Source organism: Arvicanthis niloticus, chromosome 2 (assembly GCF_011762505.2).
Source record: "Arvicanthis niloticus isolate mArvNil1 chromosome 2, mArvNil1.pat.X, whole genome shotgun sequence".
Taxonomy (NCBI): domain Eukaryota; kingdom Metazoa; phylum Chordata; class Mammalia; order Rodentia; family Muridae; genus Arvicanthis; species Arvicanthis niloticus.
Genome location: NC_047659.1, coordinates 81,165,106 through 81,190,778, shown reverse-complemented (window position 1 = coordinate 81,190,778; position 25,673 = coordinate 81,165,106). Strand labels below are relative to the sequence as shown.

At 36.8% G+C, this 25,673-nt stretch overlaps 1 protein-coding gene across 6 annotated transcripts in view; it reads left to right on the top strand.

The window, feature by feature from the left end:
• Mettl15 (methyltransferase 15, mitochondrial 12S rRNA N4-cytidine) overlaps positions 1-25,673 on the top strand; it is a 181,342-nt gene that overhangs the window by 132,646 nt on the left and 23,023 nt on the right. For all 6 annotated transcript variants that reach the window (XM_076929409.1, XM_076929410.1, XM_076929407.1 and 3 more), the window contains 2 exons: positions 17,117-17,308; positions 19,181-19,359. In XM_076929409.1, the coding sequence (XP_076785524.1) occupies positions 17,117-17,308; positions 19,181-19,359 (371 nt within the window). The remainder of the gene's footprint in view (positions 1-17,116; positions 17,309-19,180; positions 19,360-25,673) is intronic.

Here is a 25,673-nt window from a genome sequence, read left to right as displayed (position 1 = left end):
TGATGAAGGGTAAGAGCTACACTCACTTGTTGTTGTAAAGATAAGTTGTAGAATATAGTAAGGATTTGCACTCGTCTAGTAAAGTGGCAATGGTACGTTCTCTTCTGAGAACCCATGTCCTAACTAGCCTTGAGTAGTTGGCTAGGCTTCTAGTGCAGATGTGATTTCCCTCCTTTTTAATGAACTGAGGATTTTAGATTTTCTTTAGGTCCATTCCTGGCATTTTATAGACTCACATACAGAAATATTTTTTCCAAAATTCCATAGAATTTCTGGATGTTGTGACACCTAACTTAGAGATACCAGATCCTAAAAATACCATTTAAGTATTTTGTTGAGCTCATTTAAATGAGATAGAAATAACCAAAGTTATTGAAATAAATGACGGGAAAAATGAAATGGTTCAACTTAATTTTATAATCCAAGTCTCAGGTTTTGTTAAGTTCCTTGAAAGGTCACAAATGTGATTTCTTTAGGGAAGTTATTAAAGCCAATGTGACACTAATTCCAGAGAATTAATATTCTTTCTCTCTCTCTCTCTCTCTCTCTCTCTCTCTCTCTCTCTCTCTCTCTCTCTCCCTCCCTCCCCTCCCCCCCCCCCCCCGACAGGGTTTCTCTGTGTAGCCCTGGCTGTCCTGGAACTCACTCTGTAGACCAGGCTGGCCTCGAACTCAGAAATCCACCTGCCTCTGCCTCCCAAGTGCTGGGACTAAAGGAGTGCGCCACCACCGCCCGGCTTTTCTCTTTCTTTCTTTCTCTCTCTCTCTCTCTCTCTCTCTCTCTCTCTCTCTCTCTCTCTCTCTCTTTTGTCACATTTATTTATTTGCATGTGACAATGGGTGCTACAATTTGTGTGGGCCATTTCTCTCCCTCCATCATGTGAGACCCAGGATCAAGCTCAGCTTACAGGCGTGGTGGCAACTGCTTTGCCCACTGAGCAATCCTGCAAGTTTTGGTTACTCTTGCTCTTAAGCATACAATAAAGCTTGTGTTCAGGAGATGATTTCTATGTCATCTTCTGTGCCTAACCATCCTCATGAACAACACAGATGCTGGGTCTCTATCTCTGTAATTCCTTTACGCTTGCATTCTGTTCCCCGAGTAGATGCTAGAACTAGAGTACTGAATAAATACTTGTCCCTGTCATGCTCTTCTTCCTTTCCGAAAAAAAAAAAAAAAAAAAAAAAAAAAGAGTATGAAGCTAACATGTATTACTCAAATAATTTTACCTGAGTTTAATTCTTAGTCTTATTGCTTCTACCTGTGTGATCTTGAGCAGGATTTTATTCACTTATCAAATAACCATTGCAGACTCATTATCTTTCCTTTGGATCTGTAAGCTGCTTTCCTTCAAACATAAGTAAAAAAGTTATTTATATTTTTGTTTTTTTAGTTTGAGTTACTATAATTATTATGTGAGGATAAAATGTTTATATAATATATAATTCTAAATTGTTTTAAAATGGATATAATTATAAAATGTTTATAGAATTTTGTGATGAAAATGAATATGTGGTTATCACAGTACAAGTATTTATGAATCATAGGCTTGAGTGGAGCTTCACTCACTGTGAGCTTGTCACTGTGAGCAGTATGTTTCACTTTGGTATTTTAGCATCTAGCAGCAGTTGAGATATGCTGCAGAAGCGCTCAGAAAGTCTGCAGCTGATTTGCTGAGTTTATTAAGCATCTGAAAATCATTTATATAGTTATAGAAGACTAAAAACGTAAATCTACAAATATAGATGGTTATGTCTTTTATTTTTGAACTATTATATCTATGCTTAGGATTGTATGGAACATTTCTATTAGATTTCCTGAAAGTAATTTTGGTCTTTGATGAAATCTTGGTCTTTTGTGGTTTCTTTTGTTTTTCCTTTTTATTTATTCTTTAAAAATTTCCCACAATTTGTTTTAGTTATATTCATCCCCTACTCAGATCCATCCTACTTTCTCCATTTACCAAACATTGTGCTTTTTTTCCCCATCACAACCAATTTTTGCTCCCCAAATATTTTTTGATGTGTGGCTTTCCACTGAAACGTGGTCAACTTTTAAATTTTCCTCTCCCAGCTGCTAACAATTGCCAATAGCACTATGAGTAGGGGTGAGTTTCTGTACCCAGCTCCCCTCTCCATGCTGGCTGGGATTAGGTCTGCATAGAGCCTGTGCACATCTGCCATTGGTTCATATGTGCATCTACTTTGTGTCTGAAAGACAGTTTCCTGGCTCTTACATGTTCTCCATTCTTCTCTTCTGCAATTATCCTCAAGCATGGAAGCATAGAAGAAGTGAGTAGAGTTCATCTGTCCCATTTAGACCTGAGCATTTCACAGTTTCTTATTTTTTGTGCCTTGGTTACTTGGGTGAAGGGATCTCTGTGTTAATAATCATCTCTTCAAAGTATAAGCCTCTCTGATGAATATTGAGAGATGCATTTATGTATGGGTGCAACAATAAGTCATTAAAATTAGTTTAATACTATGTTTATTTTGCAAAATGATATTTAAAGGTTTTCATTTACGGCCTATGGTCGATTTAACCATAGATTCCCAGTGCAATAATGGTGCGAGGTAGGGTTTTCATCTTGTGGAAAAGACTTATTAAATACAATCAGAAAATAGCTGGTTACTCTGATGACATTTGTGCCAGCCTTGAACCAGTGGACCTGTCTTGCCAGGAAAGTCATGGCTGTAATGTGTAGGGTACACAGCTGGATGCAATTGATCATTGCAGTTTCTCCTCCAGGACTATGCATACCAACTTTCAGCACTGTGAAAGTTATCTACTAGAGGTTTAGCTTCCATGTCAGTTCCAGATTGATTTCTCTGTTCTGTGGCTCAAGTATATGGTGCCTTCAGCAATAGGGTTTTTCTCAAGTTCGAGGTGAGCACTAGCAATATCCTGTAATAAATGAGAGTCTATGGGACTTCATTTGAGAACTGGGTTTTTGATTAGGTAGTTTCTTGTCTTGTAAAGATATTGTTGCCCTGTTATAGTTCAATTTTACCCCCCCCCCCGAGTGTGTGTGTGTGTGTGTGTGTGTGTGTGTGTGTAACCTTTAGAGTAGAGATTTTTATATGACATTTTCAGATAGTCTTTAGTATTATTCACTCCCCATATTTCGTCCTTTACCCTGCCTTTCACCCACACCCCAATCCAATCCTTCATTTTCCATTGTTCCCTTTTAAACATTTGCACCATTGTGTTCTAGATATTCTTCACTGAAAGACCTTCTGGCAGCCCCTTAGTAATTACCTGATCTCTGTGTCTATTCTAAATGAAGTGTATATATCTGAAGACTCAAAGATATATGTACAAATCTGAATGTAGATCTAACATATGATCTAGCTATGCCACTCTTGGGCAATACCCAAAGGCCTCTATATCCTGCTATTGAGATACCTAGTCATCCATATTCATTGATACTCTATTCACAGTAGCCAGATGGAAACAGCATAATGCCTTTCAGTTGATAAACAGATAATTAAAATGTCGTGCATTTACACAATGTGCTATTATTCAGCAGTTAAGAAAAGTAAATTAGGAAATTTGTAAGTAAATGGACCATGCTGATATCAATCATTCTAAGTGAAGGAACCCAGACCACAAAAGCAAATGTCATATTTTATTTTTAGTTTTGATTTTGTGGAGTAGGGGTGAAGCAGTGTCTCACTTTGTAATTCTGGCTGTCTTTGAACTAAGACCAGGCTGGCCTCAAACTCACAGACATCTACCTGTCTCTACCTCCAAAGGATATTCCATTAAAACAAGTTTGTTTGTTTGTTTGTTTGTTTGTTTGTAGGGTTTCTTTGTGGGGATTGTTTGTTTTGTTTGGTTTGGTTGTACATTTTGAGTTAGGTGCTTAATCACTGCCAAATCCAGTAATGCAACTCTCTTTATATTTTCAATATTCTCAGCAGTGCTATTTGCAATGTAATATGGAACTTGAATTAAAAGAAATGCATACAATTGACTAAACCTATTATAACGAGTCACTTGCTCTGCTTGTATAAATCTAGACTCAAGCTTGAGACTTCAGAATGATTATGTTATATGTCAAATACCACATTGTTATTGGTAGAGAATATATATATGCTTTACTAATAGTGAATAGTCTTTGAATAATTAAACAAAAAAAACTCTCATTACTTCATTTAACTCCCTTTCTTAGTTACTTTTCTATTGATGTGATAAAACACCATTATTATCAAGGCAACGTAATAGAAAAAAGTGTTTAATTTGGAAATAAAATTTCAGAGCATTAGAGTCCATGTTGGCTAAGAAAAGGCATAGCTATGGGAGCAGGAACAGCCAAGAGCTCACGTTTACCCAAAAAATTGAAGTAAAGAGAGATACAAGAATATCCCAAGTCATTTGAAATCTTAAAGCCCACCATCAGCAACACTCTTCCTCCACCAAGGCCACATCTCATAGTCCTTCCCAAACAGTTTCATCATCTAAGAACTAAGTGTTCAAAGATAGTAAGCAAAATTCAGCAACTATAATTTATGGGAATCTCCTTCTTAGAGATGTCACTGGAAAATAGTGTGGCTAAAACAGTTTTTTTTTTTTCAGAAACACATCTAGATAATTTAATTTGCATTTTCAAAGGAATGAATTTGTCTTACTCCCACTGAACTTTAAAAAAAAAAAAAAGAAGTGAAATTCTAGTAGAATTCAAATTGCCTATTTTAAGTTTTTAAAAACTTTATTCAAGAGGTCAGAAGACCTGCATTTTCATTTCATTAGATCAGAGCCATTAAGTATTTGTGATAATCTTTTTATATATTTTGCAGTACCCACACTTAGTTTTGGAGCTAATGAGAACCACCAACACAAGTAATGATTCGTATGCTTTCTTTTTCTCTGGATGCATAGTTGTGCTACCAGCAGTTTAGAGAAACATTGCCCTGGTATTCAGAACTTCAGAAAAAATGTGGTCTCTCTTTTTGGAGTACCTGATTTGTTAACAAATAATCACTTCATAGTTTTTGATTGTCGAGGGGGGTGGAAAGAGAGAGAAAATGAATTAGTCTCAAAGTGTAGCCTGGCCTGCACTCAGATGCACTCCATAGCTTATGCTTATCTTGAATTAATGGCACTCTTCTTTCCTGCCTCACATCCGCTAGTTCTAGCATTACAGGGATGGAGCCTGTTTCTGGTCATAAATTAAATGTTTTTTATATAAGAAGGTAGACACAGAATAGAGTAAAATATGCATATTGATTTTAAAATCCAAATTCCAGATGCTATGAGCTCTTCAGTGATCGTTTCATTTGAAAGATAGATTTCCATTATAAGTCTTTCTTTCAAATTTAAACATTTAATGTCTAAATATATATGTTATTTTTCTTTACTTCCCTGGCTTTTTAAAGGCTGCCTATAGCTGTTTGAGTGAGAATGTCCACAGGATCATGTGTTTGAACACATGGTCCCTATCTGATGGAGAAATTTGGAGAGGCAGTAGAACCCTTAGGTCATGGATCCCAGATGGAGGGAGTTTCTTACTGGAGGCAGGCTTGGAGAGTGTGTGACTTACCCACTTCCAGTTCCTCTGTCTGCTTGCCATGTGTAGTTGAAATATGATCTCTCAACTTCCTGCTCATTGAGCCGTCCCTCTCTTCAATTGCGGACATCTAGACAACTGGAACAGTAGACAAAATACAAAATAAACTCTTATGTAAATTGCTTAGTTATATTTTTTATAGCAATAATCAGTAAAGTACTTGGACCAAAGCTCAATCCTATAACTCATATGCATATAAACCGGCATATGTATGTGTACATGTACAAATATAACTGCATATCTACATGTATAAAATATTTTTAATTTAACACTCTATATGCTTAAAGTGCTAATATGTATGTGTATTTGTGTGCTTGTTTACATAAATATATTTGTGGTTTATGAAATGGTCGATAGACCTTAAGGGATTTATGTACTAGCAGCAGAAGCTGTGCAATACATATGTAAATTTTAAGGAGCTCATTGAAATATTGTGTACTAAGTGGAAAATAATCATCAGTAAGCTCAAGACGTTCTAAGATAAGAAATTATCACCAACCATTGGAGTGGTGCATCTCTTTATAGTTAACCTTTATTGTCAACCTTACTAGAATGAGAATCACTGAGTGCTGGGAGCCGACTTTTAGCAGAAAGCGGCTAGATCATCTTTGCAGCCATCTGGAACTATATACCCTGATGAGAGACTTGTTTTTCAACAGCCTACAACAGCTGAAGCACACTCTGATAAATATATTGTTTATCCCATGTAGCTTGTTTTGCTGTTTAGTGACCCCAGCTGCAAGGTGCACGTGGTTAAATGTCTTCACCTGTGTTCTCCTGCTTGTGCTTATAAATACCCAGGATTTTCTTGTAATAGAGTCAATAAGAGAAGTCAATAGGAGAGGTCAGTAGGAGTGAATAGGGGAAATAAAGGCGTAACCAGACTTGACTACACACTCTGGTTTGTCTCCATTCTTCGAATCTCTTGCCCCTCCATCCCCACTCTCTCTCTCTCTCTCTCTCTTGAACAGAGCACTTAGCTCCAAAGTGTGGGGCAGTGTGGACAGCAACATAGTAGCCCCAAAGTGTGGGGCAGTGTGGCTGTCAACAACTGAGGAGATACACCATTAAGTTTATCTGAAGAATTTTCCATAGAAAATTAACTGAGGAGTGAAAATTCACCCTGAGTGTGTGTGGCCCCATCTTGGGGACCAAAGAAAAACAGGGAAAGGATGCTGGAAAGGCCAAAGAGTACCAACATACCTGTCACTCTGCTTCCTTCATATATATATATGTATATCTATGTGTATGTGTGTGTGTATATATATATATATATATATATATATATATCAAGATATATATCTGTGTATATGTGTGTACATATGTATATATGTACATACACATATGTATGTATATATATACACATGTATATATGTATATATGTATATATGTATATGTATGTGTATACACACACACATATAAATATACTTGTTCTCAGGCCCTATACCTAGAATTGTTTGTGCTGCTATGCCTTCCACAAAATTATACGCCAGACTCACATACTGTTACCAAAAATAAATCCTTGTTTAAGGTGTTTTTGTCAGGTATCTTGTGACAAATAGTGGGAAAAATAAGGTATAAAACTTCTATAGACAATGAGGTCATTACTGAGATACAGACCATGTCATCTTCAATCCTTTAGAAAAGCCTTATGGAAGGAATATGGAAAAAGTTTGCTCTTTGGGTTGGAATGTCCCCAGAGGTCTGTAAGCATGTCTTAATGAGTTACCCTGGTAGGCATGGCAAAAATAAAACCAAAATTCTGACTGAAATGCCAACAGGGGTGACTGTGTTCTTAAGTATTTGGAGAATAAGATCAGTTTCAGGAACTATAGATAAAGAGTCTGTTTTGTGTCACAGGAAGGCACTCCTTGCTGTCTTCTCCCCTCATACAGAAAATTGAATGAAGCTATAATAGACTAAGTTGTTTGCTGTAGGAAATTTCAAGACAGGAGGACATCCAGGCTGTGGCATGGTTATTATTTGATGAAATTAGTCATATATACAGTGAGACAGATCAAAAACATGAAATGGATGCATTTCCGTAGGAACGAACTCTGAATGAATTTAAATTTGCAGTTAAAATGAATGCACACAAAGCAGAGGTAATGGTAAAGAAAGTAGCAGCATTAAAGAGAAACCTCAGGCTCTTCACTGAGCTAATACGCTGTAAAGGTAATTCTAAGACCAAGATTATTGAAGGCTCTACCTTGTATAAATGCAGTCTGATTTGAAAGGAGAGAGCCCAAATAGAGAATATTGATGAAAAGGTTCTCTCCTTTAAAACAGCCACCTATGGATTCCCTTTCCCCCAGGTTTCTCAGCCAAAGTGTGTAAAAGTCATGACAGCTGTGACAGAAGGGAAACAGACTACATATTGAATGGGTTTCAGAACTTGACAACATCTCCCTGGTGCATGTTTGCTTTTTAGGCATGCAGAAATTCAAGAATTATGCAGTTATGAAGGCTTGGTCTTCAGGTTCTCAATATCTGATGAAGCCAACTGATGTATGGCAGGGTCAGATTCTCTCAGGAGAAACATTGTAAAGCCATTGCATGTACCTATATAAGTTGTAATGGAGACATCAGGATACTGAAGGTGCCAGAATCATTGGAGGTTTGCTAAACACATGGTAGACAGAGAATGGGGCTGGCTCAAGAGGGACTCTCTGTGTGAGACGGGTGGGTACTGATACCCAAACACATTCCCAGATGATGCTACTACAAACCCAGGTACTCGACATGGACTAGCTAGGGTTAATGGTTTGTTTTCTGAGTTTGAGTCTGCTCTTTTCTTAACATGCTCCCAGCCCTTTATTTTTGAATAGGAGTATCAATGTTTGTTATTGTATTTTGGTAGTGTGTAATGCTGGATTTTTCTATTTTTTTATTATTATTCTTTAATCTTTTTTTATAGTCTATTTGTTATCCTCCTCCGACTGTTCCTCATCCCATTCCTCCTTCCCCGTCTCCAAGAGGATATCCCCACCACCAACCTCCGACCCCTACCCCACCAGAGCTGCCTACTCCCTTAGTTGAGTCTTCGCTCACTGAGGCCAGACCAGACAGTCCTCTGCTGTGTATGAGTCCAGGGCCTCATACCAGCTAGTATATGCTGCCTCGTTGGTGGCTCAGTATCTGAGAGATCTCAGGGGTCCAGTTTAGCTGAGACTGCTGGTATTTCTATGAGTAACCCTCTTCCTCCTCAGCTTCTTCCAGCTTTTTCTTAATTCAGCCACAGGGGTCCCCAGCTTCTGTCCATTTGTTAGATGTAAGTATCTGCATAGTACTCTTCCAGCTGCTTACTGGGCCTCTCAGAGGACAGCCATGCTAGGCTCTTGTCTGCAAACACACCATAGCATCAATACTAGTTTCAGGCCGTGGAGACTCCCCTTGAGCTGGATCCCAATTTGGGCAGGTCACTGGACCTCCTTTCCTTCAGTCTCTTCTTCATTTTTGTCCCTGCAGTTCTTTTAGACAGGAAAATTCTGGGTCAGAGTTTTTGACTGTGGGATGGCAGCCCCATCCCTCACTTGATGGCCCTGACTTTCTACTGGAGCTGTGCTTAACAAGTTCCCTCTCCCCATTATAGGGCATTTCATCTAAGATCCCTCCCTTTAAGTCCTGAGCATCTCTCACCTCCCAGGTTTCTGGTACATTTTAGAGTCCCCCCCAAATTCAAAGGTTTCCTGTTTCCATAGGAAGATGAACAGAGTCAACTAACCTGGACCTTTAGAGGCTTCCAGAGACTGGATTGTCTACCAAAAAGCTGGATCTAGGCTTCCTGCACATATGTAACAGATAAGCAGCTTTGTCTTTATATAGGTTCCCCAACAACTAGAGCAGGGACTGTCCCTGAGCCTGTTGCCTACCTGCCTGTTGATGCTACACTCCTAAATGGACCTCCTTAACTTGCCTCAGGAGGAGAGGAAGCACCTAGTCTCTCTTTTACTTGATGTGCAGATGAGGGGGTGGATGTGTGCGTTGGGGGTGAGGGGGTAACTCCCAGAGTGGAGTGTCCCCATATCAAAAGAGAAGGGGAAGCTGGATTGGGGGAAATCTTTTCATGAGCTGGTACTGGGAGGAGAGGTAGGGCTAATATTGCTTTGGAAAGTGAATAAATAAATAAAAATTAAAGACAATGTGTGTGTGTGTATATATATATATATATACATATATATATGTGTGTGTGTGTATAATTGTGAGTGTGTGTGTGTGTGTGAGTGAGTGCACGCACGCATGGACAACTTTAGTAACCCTCACCAAGACCCTCTTATCATAAAGCAATTCCAAAGACTTTCTCCAGGTACACACTATCGTCAGCATAGAGAGATCATTGTTTGTAAGTGTTTACCTTTATTTGATCTGCTTGTATTTTTAGTGTTTTTTATTATTTTGTCCTCTGCATAAATTGGCATTTGTAACATTGCCATTATTTTAGATTTTTCTTTGTTTTGTTTTGCTTTGCTTTGAACCTAATTTTTTCCTTTTTAGTGAAAATAGATTTTTTCCCCCACATAATGTATCCTGATATAATTTCCCCTCCTTCTACTCTTCCTTGGTCCTCCCCACTTTCCCTTTCATCTGGATCCACTTCCTTTCTCTTATTAGAAAATAAACAGGCTTCTAAGTGGTAATAATAAAATAAAATGAAATCTTACACATCAAACTTAGACGAAACAAATAAAACAGAATATAAAGAACACAAAAGAAGACAAAAGAGATACCCATTAGTTTCCATTAAAAGACACCAAACTGGAAGCCATCATACACAGAGAGAGAGAGGGGGATGAGGGATTGGGGGACCTGGTGTGAACCTGTGCATGCTGCCCCAGTCTTTGTAAGTTCATGTATATATTGATCATGTTGATTTAGGAAGCCCTGTTTTCTTGGTGTCCTCCATTCTCTCTAGGGTATGCCTCCTCTTCTGAAAGGTTCTCTGACTCTTGAATGCTGAGATTTGATGGGCCTCCCATTTAAACCTGAGTGTTTTAAGATGTCTGACTTATCTGCCTGTGGTTCTGTGTATTTCTTCCCATCTGCTACAGGAGGATGCTTCTCTGATGATGACTGATCTATGAGTATAGCAGAATATCAGTAGGAGTCATTTATTGTTGGGCTGTTGCTTGTGGCCTTGGGTCCTGTTGGGTTGAATTATGGGTCCTGTGTTTGCGCCCCCCCCCCAAGTGACTAGGGCCACTTCTCCGAGAGGCAGAGGCATGGGAATTTGACTGTGCTTACTCCACACTAGCTCTGCGTGGACATTGGGCTGTGAGAAGCCACAGGACTCTGCTCCAGAGATGAGGGAACACAGTCTGGGGTCTTGCGGTGGCCAGAGCTCTTGATTTGGGGGTCCCCAGTCCAGGAGGTGGTTGGGAACCAACTGGTCTTAAGCCCTTGTGCTCTCAGATGGCGCTGAGAAGACTCATAAGGGTCAAGATGGGGGTATACGAGCTGGATCAACCTTCAGCCGATGGGGTAAGGGAGCAAGCTCTGGCTGCATCTAGTGGGGATGAGACTCTTGGTCATGAAGACACACTTGGCTGTGTCACTGCTGGCTCAGCTTGCCTGGTTGAGTTGCTGGGCCTCCATGGCTGGAATCATAGAGAGGTCATCTCTAGGAGGTTAGAAGGTGGCTCGGTAGTTGAAGACCTTCTCCATGGTTCCCCACGGCAGGTCCCAAGGAAGAAAGATATAGTCCATGGTCTTAATATATTTATTGTCATAGCGGAAAATAGATAAAGCTATACCCTGTCCCGGACCACTCTGCCCCACGCTTGGGGGCCAAAATGTCCCTGACCAAGCTGCTGCTCTGGTCCACGGGTCAGGGTCTAACAAGAGAGAGAGAGAGTGGGAGAAGAAGGGGAAGAGACACAAAGAATGGAGACAAACCAGAGTGTATGACCAAGTCTCATTTCTCGTTTATTGTCTCCTCTCTTGCAAGGAAATCCTGGGTATTTATAAGCACAAGCAGGGGAACACAGCTGAAACTCTTTACCATGTGTGCCTTGTAGCTGGGGGCACTAAACAACAAAACAAAATATGTGAGATAAACAAGATGTTATCAGAGGGTGCTCAGCTGTTGTAGGCTGTTGAAAACAAGTCTCTTGTCAGGGTATATGGCTCAAGATGGCTGCAAAGTTGATAGCCCCTTTCTGCTAGAAGTCGGCTCCCAACAATACCCCATATTCTCAAAGCCAGCCTGAGGTTAAATACCTTTTACAAGGAGGAGGGTCTAGGAAGGAATGCTTAATTGGCTACACCCCCTGACCTTTAGGTATCTCATGAATATGGAGATCTGTCTTGAGGCTTTGTGGCCTGTAGTCATGCTCTCTACCTGTGCTATGTGACCAATGGCCACAAACCTCTCTGTGGTAGTGGCTGTAGCTATGTGAAACGAGCCAGGGGCCCAGGAACAAGGCCGAACTCCTACCATCCCTGAGGGTCTCCATGGTTCAAAGCCTGTGCTCCACCAGGTACCCAGCTGCCTCTCACAGGCCACCACCCCACAATGTATTGCTACATTCTTTTTGTAGAAAAGTAATATTTGTATTTATCTTATGTCCCTGAACTATCCAGTCTCTGGTTCCTTGTCACCTAAGTAGTGTTGCATCGGGATCTCATCTGATGTAGTAGTGGGCCTTCTGCCAAATCAGATATTGCTTGGTTATTCCCATAAGCTTTGTACCACCATTGCCATCAAATGGCTTGCAGAGAGAGCACCACCCTAGACCAAAGGGTTTGAGGCTGAGTTGGGTTTTCCTTTACTAGAGTACAGAGTTCCTTCCTGTAACAAAGATGAAAGCATGTAGGTGTGAAGGCTCTATGTAGGTACCAGTTTGACTCTCCCATACTCAATGGGTTGTGCAGGCAGTGTCTTTAACAATAGATCCTTGCCATCAGTTTGTGGAGAGCAACCTATAGTCTTGACAATAGCCTGGATTGTTTGAGGATTCCCATGAAACTCCACTGGCCTACAACTCAATTAGCTGTAACGAGATCCCCATACTGGAAGCTTCATTTTATGACAAGAGATAGAAAGTAGGGGCTCTATCCCCATCCATTATTTGGCTTTTTCATTTGAATTGCCTTCATATATGTATGTATTTCAGGAAGATTTTAAATATTAGGTTTCCAAAGCACTCCTCAAATGCCCTTAATTTAGCTGTCTTTCTCATATTTGGTCACTCATCTTCTTTTCTCCCCTTCTCCATTGACCCTCCTGTCCCACTGCTCCCCATCCATCTATAACTATTTTATTTTCCTTTCCTAACAGGATCTATATATGCTACCAGTTCCTTCCTCTAGTCATTGATGCTCCCATTTCATGTGCCGCCAAAACCATCCAGCATGCTTACCCTGTGTTCTGAGTTGAAATAGCTATATCTTGTATTTTCTGGGAGATTTTATTATAGTATCAGTGTTATTTTGTTTATATAATATTGGAGTTACTTAAATAGCTAAATATTTAAATATTTGGAAAAATACATGGTAGAACCACCTGTCTTTTTCTCTGTGGGAGACTTTATAATTAGAGATTAAAATTATAAGTGATTTTAAGAGTGTATTTTACATTTCTTGTATTAGTTTTAGTTATAGTTTCTTGAGAATATTTTTATTTTATCTAAATCTCTAATTTACTAGTACAACATTGTTATATATTCCATCACAATTGCCACAGTAGTTGGGATGTTACTTCTACATGTGTGTGTTCATACATACATATACAGCATTAACTAGACCTTCACTCAGTTCCTCCTATCCTAAGGCAACTATGAGTGGAGGCTTTCTGCTCCCATGAGAGCACTTTACCTTCCACCCAGAGAGAAAATTGTTTATATGTATTTGGCTAAATTGAACTACTTATAATTTTTGTGTTATTGTTATTTTGTACATATGTAAAAATTTAAAAAGTGGAACCCTTTCCTAAGTTCTGAGAAAATATCACTTGTATCTTACTGGCCAGAATTGTACACATGTTGATCTATGGACAAATTATGGTGGCCGTGGGATGATGTGTGCCAAACAACTAAATGGAAATATACCCTTAAGCTGATAGGATTCACCAGGGTTCATCAGGAAAACAGAAGTAGTTGGAAATAGGTATACATAAACATACATATATGTGTAATATGTATAATATTATGTAAGAAACATGTACAAGTGTGGTTTAGTATATAGAAATGTATGTAAGAAATATAGACTTAATTTTTTACTTTTAGATATTAACTTTATTTTTAATTATATTTATGTGTGTTTGTATGGGGTTAGGTATACTTGAGTGTGTATATGCGTGTAAGTGCCCATGGAGGCCAGAAGAGGGTATAAAGACTACCGGAGACTGAAGGTACAGATGGTTGTGAGCTGCCATGTGGGTGCTAGAAACCAAACTTAGATCCTCTGCAAGAACTACTGCTCTTAACCACTGAGCCATCTGTCCAGCTCCTACAAACTCTAGCTCTCTCCCACTCCTATATATAAGGAGAAAGAGAGAGGAGAGAGAGGAAAGAGAAATAGGGGATCAAAAGGAGAAGGAGAGAATACTGGGCTGGGGGTGATTTAATTCAAGGAATTTGCTCACATAGTTATGAGGTCTGTCATGTGGGAAGTCTTTATAGCAGCGGGCTAGACAGTCTATGGTAGGAAATAATGTTGCAACCTTGAGGAAGAATTTCTTCATCCCTGGGAAACATGATTCTTTGATTTTAAATTCTTGTAGTTGATTGGATTAGACACACTTCCATTCTTAACATTAATGTTCTTTAGTTAAAAGCCACTCATTGAAAGTACCTTTCTGGCAGCACCTTAACTACTGTTTAAATAGGCAAACTGTCACAGAAATCATCAAACACAGGGTAGTTATAAACATCAGTATCTGAAATTTTGAGGTCTTATTGGAATGGAGAGTTTGACTAAAAGTGTCTCTAGTGTAAGTAAAGGGTCATGTGTGGAAGGATGCATCCACTGTTGGTTCTAACCTTGATTTGCATAAGGTCATACTAAAGAGAAAAGTTACAGAATTAACTGCTTAATTGATTTAAAGGATCCTTAAAGGATTTTTTTCTGCTTTTACTTTTTCTTTTACTTGGACTTTTCTGTGGTTTGGGGGAATTTAATGTACAGGCTAACCCATGCATTTACTCTTAAGCTACATCATCAGCTCTAAAAGTAATAGTGAACTCTTGTTGAAAAAACCCACTGAAATATGAACTAAATAACCAGTGCTTACTACAGATTAAGTTTCAATATTATACATTCCTTGACATAAGGTGTAAATAATATATATTGCAAAATTAGATTTTTGTTCACATGGAGTTCAGTAGATAATAGACATAATAATTTTCTACAGTTCAGTTGTATCAAACATTGAATAGTAGTTGATATATGATAGTATCAGGGTTCCCCAGAGAAACAAAGCACTTAGGCTTGAAATTAATTGTATTGAATTATATTCATATTGGTGTGCATATTGTTTCTTACATATAAATACAAGATGATTATTTTAGCATATGTAAAACACTTGTATCTTTAAATGTCTGAGCTACAAATTTTCCTACCTACTGTGCTCTTGCAGGTAAGATTTTCTAGCTGAACATCTCTCCTTTGCAAAGAGATCTCTCAGGCTCTATTTCTACTTCTCCTGGATCAGCAGGTTTCAGTTCTCTGTGATTTTGTGCAGTTGTTCATAGAAGCCAATCTCATCTGTAGCAATGAAGAGTCACGTTTTGACGACATAGAATCTTCTTCCCATATCCATGTTCATTCTGTTCCTGAGTGAACTCCTATGGGCTCTAGCAGGGCATTTTCTTTTCTTGTCCAAAAAGTTGTTGGTAGATGTCATGAATCAACTCTTTTCCATCTCTTTCAGTGATGAGTGTTGGGTATTTGGCTCTGTATATAGCCTGTGGTTGGGATCTGGAGGAGATAAAAGCAGAATTCTTCCCTTCTCAGCTCACATTCATGAGATTGAGTAGGCAAAGATACAAATATCAGATATTGGCATAAATGACTAATGAACTGTCTTCCAATCTTGATATTAATTGGTTTTAGTTTTCCAATACTACTTTATTAGCACTCATATTTCCAAACATAGGCAGGCCATTTATTTATCTACTATCATCAGCTTTTGCCATATTGCTCTGTAAATTGTATCTTTTCCACTCAGCTGTTACCTCAAGAAGCATGGCTTACTACTCTTCCTGTTCCTTGCTATATCCTCCAAATAGCATAGTTAGTAGCAAAAATAGAAATTCAGTAAATATTCAGCATATAATCTAAAAATTACTTTTTCATTCAGATTTCAAGGAAAGCATACCAGCGGCCTGTGAGTTTCCGTGAAATGGCATAAGCAATAAGTAAATAATCTAAATGTGAGTTTCTTAATGTTGCTAAAATATAGGCTCATTCCATTCACTTTCAGAGAGGAAAATGAGAACTTCAGAATGTTGCCCAATTTCTTTACTTATTCTCCTTCCAAAATGAATTTTAGTTGCCTTAAGACTTCTGAGGAAACCTCAGGGCAGCAGCTCACTTTGTATAGGAAGAAGAACTGGAGTAAGAACATGGTGATCCAAATGTCTTCCTGCCTGTTGATTCAGAATGCTTCATGAAAAATTTTAAATTCTTGCTGGAAGCTAAAACAGCACTTCTTCAGGAGTTGTTTAGTCTTCTTCTTATTTCTTTCTCAAGAAGGTAGCTATATATCCTAATTTATCCTATATTATATATTCTAATATATTCTATAATATATCCTATGTTATCCTAAGAAAAGGATAAATATGCACAGCAGTAAACTAAGTGGCATGAACATTATTTTAGTTCTTTTCATTTAATTAGATTTATTTTTAACAGGTATATAAAAACTGTACATGTAAATTGATGTGGTGCGAAATACATGTATATATTATAAAATGCTTAAATCAGGGCACAATAGCACATTGAAAATCCTTATCTTCTATTTAATTTAGAATCCATTGATTAAACATTTACATTTTCTTCTTTTGCCAACTCTTTCCTCATCACTGCAAGATACCATATTGCTCTCAAATTTGAGACCAGTGTATTACTATTTCACATATGAGTGAATTATGTAGTGCTTGTTTTCCTGTACATTCTTAATTCACTTAGTATAATAATCTCCAGTTCCATCTTCATTGTTGTATATATTACTGAATTTTGTTTCTTTTATATGATGAAGTAACATGATATGTATGCACATTTTATTTCTATTATTTTTGCTTTTATGTCTACTGTATTTGAATTGCCTTGGGTGTTAAGTCTTTTGAAAGAATATCAGGTACTACTTTTTTTTACTCATAAATTTAAGAACTTTTTACAAAAAAAAATGAAATACCTAGTCTGACAAAAGAATATTGCTAATTTATAAAGAGGTATATGTTCTTAAAGTATAATGATAAGCAAGTACTTGACAGTATATTTATTTTGGGTATATCATCAAGCAATAAAATGTGCTCACTTCCACCAGGCAGAGGCTTGAAGAAAGATGAGGACAATCAAAGTATCTTTATCTCTTGGATTTATTCACAGGACACAGGTCCAAGCTATGTTGGGCCAGTTCAGCCAGGCAGAGGCTTTGCTAATGAGAGCTGGAGTGCAGCCAGGGACTCTTGATGGAGTCCTTTTGGATCTGGGTTGTTCCTCCATGCAACTTGATGCTCCTGAAAGAGGCTTCTCCCTTCGGAAGGATGGCCCCTTGGACATGAGGATGGATGGAGACAGGTTAGTATTGAAAAAGCATTGCCTCTTACCACAAGAAAATCAATTTCTTCAATATTCTGAATTTAATTACCTTGAAGACTGAAAAATTCCCAGCACACTCCCACATCCCAAACTGTCTATGCATAGTAAATCAGCTGTGTTTGGTACTCATGTTCTTCAGTATTTCTTTAGCTTTGAAATTTTAAAAGGAAAATATTTACTGTCTTTACAGAAAATAGTGAGGTGTTCAGAATGAGGGAAGTCCACTTTTAGGTAATTTTTTTTTCACTAATTACATTAGCTTTTTAGTAGTAATGTGGAAAAAATAGATGCTAAAACAATAGCTTCATTTTTTTGCTTGTATACATATGTCTCTGTGAAAACAGCTCTATTTAATTGATATTATTTAATAATGCTGCAAAAGAAAAATAGGGTAGGATCTCAGTGATCAGCATTTATATTTCTGTCCTATCCCTTCAGCAGTCACCATAGTAGAACCTTTTTCAAAAGACCTGTACAGTATGGCACTATATCATACATCACTACATACCCATACATATCTGTACAGAAATATCACCTATGACTTCTCTTCATTCGTTATCACTGTAGAAGTACTAAAGCTTGTTTGCCATTCAATTCAAATGGACACACAATCCATTATGGCATTATGTTGCACTGTGGAAGAAAATCAAAGCTTTCCTTTTTTATATTAATTTTAAAAGCTTAAATTAGTACTGACATCTAGACCTACCAGTAGTACAAAGCCAGAAGCTTAACCTTGCTTTTATTCTGCACATTGTATTGTGCCACAAATATCATGAGGTAAATACTCTTCATATAAAGTCTTTTCCATTGTTACCTGACATGACTGGTTAACTTGCATTGTGGCCTTTATTAGAATTATATCATTTCTGAATCCTATGTCCTCTTCTGTTTGAATTATTGGCATTCATAGAACAAATAATATGATCATATGGTAAAATAATAAAATTCTTTAGCAACCAGTGACTAATAGTGAAGGTCAAGATGTTCTTAACTTTGGAGATTAAGATAGTTTTATAGAAATAAAATGTTGAATAAATTTATATACTTCCTGTGTCTTGTTATGGAAGTTGCTTTTTGTAAACAATTGACCAAAGCTTCTAATTAATAGAAGTAAATTGCCATATTCTTAATGTAAAAGCTTCTTAATTTGTAAATCTGCATCCATAAGTTTCTTTTTAAAAAAATTCACAAGACTGTTTCTTTTAATTAAGCCCTTAAATCAATACTAATCAGTAACAAAAGTTTGATTTATTTTATAGTCCATATTATCAACCTAGATAATATATATATATATATATGAAGATCTTTTACGTAGATTATATGAACTATAGCCTATATGATGAGGTATTCAGAATAGGGAAATTGCTTCACTTGAATATATAGGAAAATGAAACTGAGGCATGCAAATATAGACAGTGCAAATACAAGTAGAATGGTAGGGAATGGCAATAAAACAACATATCTATGTGCACACACAGACACAAAAAACACATGAGTGGTCTGTTAGACCCCAGAGAGTGATATATCCTTGTGACAAAGACACACACAAGAAACATTTAGAACTGGAGTCTTAGTTCTATGTTGACTCCAGTTTCCACAACCACTACTTTTGGATTATATTATCTTATGTAATAGAGAGGAATTCCAAGCCTCAAGGACTTGAAAAGCTAACTTACAGTGTAAATTGGAAACTTCTTTCATATGTGTGATATTTTAGTCTGTTCTAGAATTTAGTCTGTCTGGGCAATGTGTTGTGACTGCCTGAGTTCATGTTCCCGGTGCTCTGAAATATCAATTCTTGTCATTGAAAATGATGTCAGTAAACTGATTGGGTCTTCTTGTGCACAGGTACCCTGACATGCCCACTGCTGCTGATGTTGTGAATGCTTTAGATCAACAAGCCCTTGCATCCATCCTAAGAGCATATGGAGAAGAGAAACATGCCAAAAAAATTGCTTCTGCAATCATTCAGGCACGCAGCACATACCCTATCTCTAGAACCCAGCAGCTTGCCAGCATTGTTGCAGGTACCCTTGCTAATTCTCTGTACTAAGAGTAACAAGCTAAATTAACATGTGTGGCATATATATGTATATATATTTAATTGCATATATACACACACATATATATTGATAGTGTGTGTGTGTGTGTGTGTGTGTGTGTGTGTGTGCATGCCTCCCTGCTGACTCTCAGAGGGATTCATTTGTATATGAAATCATTCAGAACAGAGTCCTTCATATTTTTCTCCAATGTCAGGGTTCTTTTTCCGTTTTTCTTTCTTCAAACTTCCTCACTCCAGCTACTGTAACACCACACACAGTATTTTAAAAGTATTTGCCATAGGTATCTGATTAATATAATAGAAATTTTGTACATGAGAGCTTATCATTTGTGCTGACCAAGGTGAAACATGGAACGACAAGGTTTAAAGAATGTCTTGCCCTATCACAGTGGTTGATAAGCATCCTGTGTGCGATTTGACATTACCTCTCATAGTTTCATATTTCTACAATTTAATATTTCAGGCAAAAGGAGAATTGCATTGCCTGACTGCTAAAATAAACCTCAGTGACTCATACATCTATTCTAACAGTCAGCCAACAAAGGGTATGTGATGTATAGATTATTCTGCTTTGTGGATGCTAACTAAATCAGCCTAAGGGACTTATTGAAGCATTTCATCTTCTCTGCTGCTCACCACCATAAACCTCTTGAACCTGATTCGAGCTAGGCACTGCTTTATTGCATCCTTTCCATTTGAAGCCAAAGCTGTTTCATAGCTATGCTCTGATGAAAGTTTCTCAAGTTAAAATGCAACTCCTGCAGTTATTTAACAGAATTACAGAGGTAATTTTTTTCACCCTGTTGGAGCACAGAAACATGATATCATTTTTATATATGAAAAATATGTTAAGATTGTTTTCATTTTTTATATGATTGTAGAAGTAATAAATAAGTAAAAGGCATATTTGTATAGTATTTTTAAAGCCAGTATTAACTAAGGTTATGATAATACTAGATGGAGTTTAAGGAATAAAACTTCATTATGAATTCACTCAAATCATTGAGCTTTTTTATTTCTAATTGTTTTATGGCATAATTAAATATAACTAAAATTATTGTATTCTACTTAACAAATAAGAAAATATGAAGAATTAACTACATTCTTAAGTTTCTAAGTGGCATTTATCAGGTCCTATAAGATATTAAGTCCTTTATTTAAGTTGGAGCAGAATTCATGTTGATTTTGTAAATATACAGTATTTTATGATTCCCTCCCACTGAAAAGAGTTTACACTGGCATGTTAGCAGGTAATAGATTCTGCTTCTCCTTACACACCTTGCCCTTCCCATTCTTCACTCACCAGGCAATGGTACTTGTCCTTGCTATCTTTAAGGAGCACGGCATGCTGTCTTCTGTGAGAAATCACATTATTTATTCATAAGAAAACACAATTTTGTCTGGTACTGATATGAAGACTTATAGCTAACGAGAACCCTAGAGATTGTTTTGTTAAAAATCTTTATCTAGAAACTTGTGAAAACAATTCTAAAGAGGACCAGTGGTTTGCTCAAGACTACAGCCTAATTAAGGACAGTTTGTACTAATTAAAATTTAGGAGACCATGAGACATAATTGGGAGTATTTCTTTAAGAAATTAAATTAGCTGTTTTGTTTCTTGATCTGAGTCTGTGAACTTGGGGAAATACCAATCTGGTATTAGATAAACTGATGTGAACATATACCACAGGAACAATATAAGTATTTCTTGGAATGTTGTGATGTTAAGAATGCATTGGCGCCATATCAACAATGAAGGAAAAGTGAGAATATTCACATATGGGCAAGGAAAAAAATTGTGACTGGCATTAAAACATTGAGTTCTCTGAGTCTGTTTTTATGTCTTCAATATTAGTCAATAGAAATACAACTTTATTGATGGTATAATGAGATTTTTAAAAAAAGAAAGACTAAAAAAATTTTAAAAAAAACAAAATAAACAAAAAAAATAAAAATAAAAATAAAATAAAAAGGGGAGAAAGAAAGACTATGACCTAACAGAATTGAACCAAGGGATTAGAATGCTTATTAAATCTGTATTAAGCAATGAGATTGGAGTTTCCTAACTAAACCAGGTCAAGCCCATATGTTTGCTGAGATCTGTGAAACTTTTGAAGGACTAACCAACTCTCCACAAAACACTCCATAAAACAGAGTGAAAGAATGACATCAAGTTCTTTTTATGAAACCAGTGTTAACCAGATACTGAAGCTGACGGAGGACACGACCACAGAAAGAAAATCATGAAAGAAAAAGAAAAATCGTGAGCCACTCTCCCTCATGTCGTGAATGCCACATTCTTTTCTAATTTCTATTTTTTGAGATTATAATATAATTGTATAATATCTTTCCTCCAAACCCTCCCTTATATCCCTTCTTGATCTCTTTCAAACTCATGGCCTCTTTTTATAGTAATTGCTGTTGCCTATACATATGTGTGTGTGTGTGTGTGTGTGTGTGTGTGTGTGTGTGTGTGTGTGTGTGTGTGTCTGTGTGTGTGTGTGTGTGTGTGTCTGTGTTTATACATATATATACACATATATATGTATATATACATATGTATATATACATACATATATACGTATATATACATACATATACATATATTTCTAAATATACAACTACAATTTGGTTAATACATATGTTACTTGCATACATGTTTTAAGGGCTAATGTATGGTATTAGATACCCAATTTGTGTGTTTTTTCCCTAGGGACAGCTATTTTTACCCAAGATTCCTTAGTCACCTCTAATATTTTGTATAGGGTTGAAGCTTCCTGGGCTTTCTCACTTCATATTAGCATGTACATGCTTGTTTTCTTTGTTCAGATCATGTTTAGGCAGTCATGTAGATGAGATTATACTATATGAGAATAGTTTCTGTTATTACCAGGAGACACAATTTCACAACAAAACAGTGTTCCTCTGGCTCTTAAAATCACTCACCTTCCTCTTCCATAAGGATTCCTGAGCCTTACATGTGGGAGTTTACTGCAGGTGTATTTAGTCATGCTAGGTTCCAAAGTTCTACATTATTATTAGTTGTGGTTTTCTGTATTGATCTCTGTCTGTTGCAAAGAGAATTTTTCTTGATGAGGAATAAGGATAACACTTTTCTGTGAGTATAAGGACTGCAATGTAGTAGAGGATTATACTGGTTTAACAAAGTAGTGGTTGTAGGTTCTCATATCCAGTACTTCACTAGACCTAGATAATTCCAATAAAGTACTTGCAAACAGAACTCAACAACACATTTGACTTTGTAGTGTTAACATAAAGTCTTGATTCAATCAAAAGAGCCCTGTTTTCATAGCATTTACTACTGTCATTAGGTAACTGAATGAAACATTACATAAAATGATGAAATATTGACTATGAGAGAAAAGGCATATGTAGGAGGCTATTTCTTTGCAGGAGTATTTCCATGGCTGTGCAGAAGCCTTTTAATTTCATGTAATCCAATTATTAATTTTTCATATTATTTCTGAGCATAGCTGAGTCTTCTTCAGAAAGTCAGTTCTTTTTCCATGACCAAATTGGCTTTATTTTAAGGTTGTAAGGATTATTCAACAAACACAAATCAATAGATACAGAAAAGGTCTTTGATGAAAACTAATATTCCCTTTTGATAAATGTCCTGAAGAGAATAATAATAGAAGGAACCTTCCTCAACATAATAAGAGTGTATATGCCACATCTAGAGCCAGCATTATAATCAGTGGAGAAAACTTGCAAACATTTTCACTACAATGAGGAAAAATGTGAGTATTCTTTCTTTACTCATTCAATTTTGTCACTTAAATCTTAACTAGATTCATATTACAAAAGAAAGAAATTAAAGGAATATAAATAAGAAACAAAGAAACAAATTATTATTGAAGATGACATGACGCTATACAAATAATACCTGAAGATTCTACCCAAACACTCTATGAACTCATTAACAAAGTAACAGTATATAATATTAACATATAAATGAATAGCTTTCCTATGTGCTGAAACAAATCACCTGAGACGGAAATGAAGAAAATGATCACTTCTATAATAACTTCAAAAAATTAAATGAAACAGGGTTAGAGAGATAGATTGTTTGGTAAAGTGCTTGCTGCTCAGCATGAGGAAATGTGTGATCACAGAACTCACATTAAAATGATGAAAATGGTAGGGATATGCGTTATCCACTCACTGAGAAGGTGGAGTCAGATGGAACCCTGGGTAGCCAGCTAGGCAGGATTCAGACCTTGTCTCAAAAGAGCAGAGGTCAGGGGATTGAAAAGATAGCTCATTGGTTGAAGGTACTTACCACTTTTACAGAGGACCCAGGTTTACTTCCAACTACCAATAAGATAGACACAGACTCACAGAGTCTCAAAAATAGACATATAAATATAAAAAATCATTCTTTAAAACACAACAGGTGTCCAATACCTAGGGAATGGTACCTTATCTTGACCTTTGGCATCTCACATTCATGGACTTGTGTGAAAATTGCTGTGTTTCTAAAAGTTATTTTGTGTTGCTAATTCTTACAAGTTGAAACATTCTTATCTAGAAGAAGAATGGAAAGTCATAAGAATAGACGATTGGAAAGTCATAAGACTTGGGTGCTTCAAAACTCACAAGATTCAGGAAATTTACAAAACTTACCAGACTTAGGAAACTCAAGAGTTACTAGATTTCCAGATCCTTCTGCCTATTGTAAAGGCAGTGACCAACTATTGAACAGTAAAGACTGCATGGAGCCTCCTACAGGTTAGATAGCTAGAGTTTTACAATTTTCATGAGTTCTCACCAAGGTTTATGATGATGATTTTGCCTTTGAATACTCTTCTAAGTAACTCTAATAAACTCATTTCATTGAGCTACACTTGGGTGGGATTGGATGTTTAGTCTTTTCTTGTTACTACCCCAAATGAATAGATGTGTTTTCATGTGTTGTCAGGAACAGTCATATAACAGTCAGGAACAGTCATATAACACTCATATAACAAATTCAATGCAATGTCAATGAAACTTCCAGTGACATTTTTCACCCAACTTGAAAAACCAACTCTAAAATTCACATAGAAATAAAAAATATCCCAGAAAAGCAAAAAGAATAATGCTACAGCTATCACAAGTCTAATTTCAAATTATAGAATCATAGTAATAACATCATGGTAGTGTTACAAAAATGGATATGAAAACCAATGGAATAGGATAGAATAATTAAAGATATACACTATGTCTATGGCCCACAGGATTTAATACAGATACTGAAGATATTTTGTATAGAAGAAATATCCTTTTTAATAATAGTGGTATGAAATGATATGTGGGAAAATGAGACACTCACTTGGCTTGAAATTAAATTCAAAACTAAGATGGTTAGAGTAAAATAGAGGGGAAATACATGAAGACAGAGGGATAAGAAGTGACTTTCTGAAGAAGAGTCAGCTATGCCCAGAAATAATGTCGAATTGATATATTGGATTACATGAAATTGAAAGGCTTCTACACAGCCAAGGGAGCATTCCTGCAAAGAAACTGCCTCCTCTGTATGTTTTTTTTTCTCTCATAGTCACTGTTTCATCATTTTATGTAATATTTCAGTTTGCTAATGACAGTTAATAGGAAATACTATTAACACAGCGCTCTCTTAACTGAAGCAAGATTTTATGGTAACACTATAATGTCAAATGCTACTTTCAAACAATTTCTTGAACAGAAATCAAGCTGACAAATGAGTTATGAGAGCTGCTTCCTGAAGGAAACAGGTAACAGCAATAGAATAACATCTCCATCAACTATAGTTGCCATTACAAAGCATTGCTGACCAGGGAGCTTCAAGCAATAAAAATGTGTTCTACCAGCTTCAAGACATGAATTGAAATGGGTATACCAGCAGGACCCTGGCCAAGACTCTTCCCCAGCTGTTCCTAGATCTTACTGGTCACCAGCAGTCATTAATGTTCTGTAGCTTGAAGATCTCTCTATCTCCAACTCTATAGTCACTTAACATTGTCCCTTTGCCTTTGTTTTTGTTTCTGAATTTTCTTCTTCTAACAAATTATTGATTTGGGATTTAGGACACATCTTAATCTAGTATATGCTTGTTTCTAGGGCAGAACACAATCACAGGTTCTGCATAGATGCAAATGGCGGAGGGCAGATACTCCTTAAAACAATGTAATTCCTAAGCAGTTGTTTGTTTAAGAAGCAAGTATTTTTGTAAATCTGAAATTTTTGTAAAGGCTATATTTAAATGTCTTTCTACTTCTAATAAATTCACATTAACAT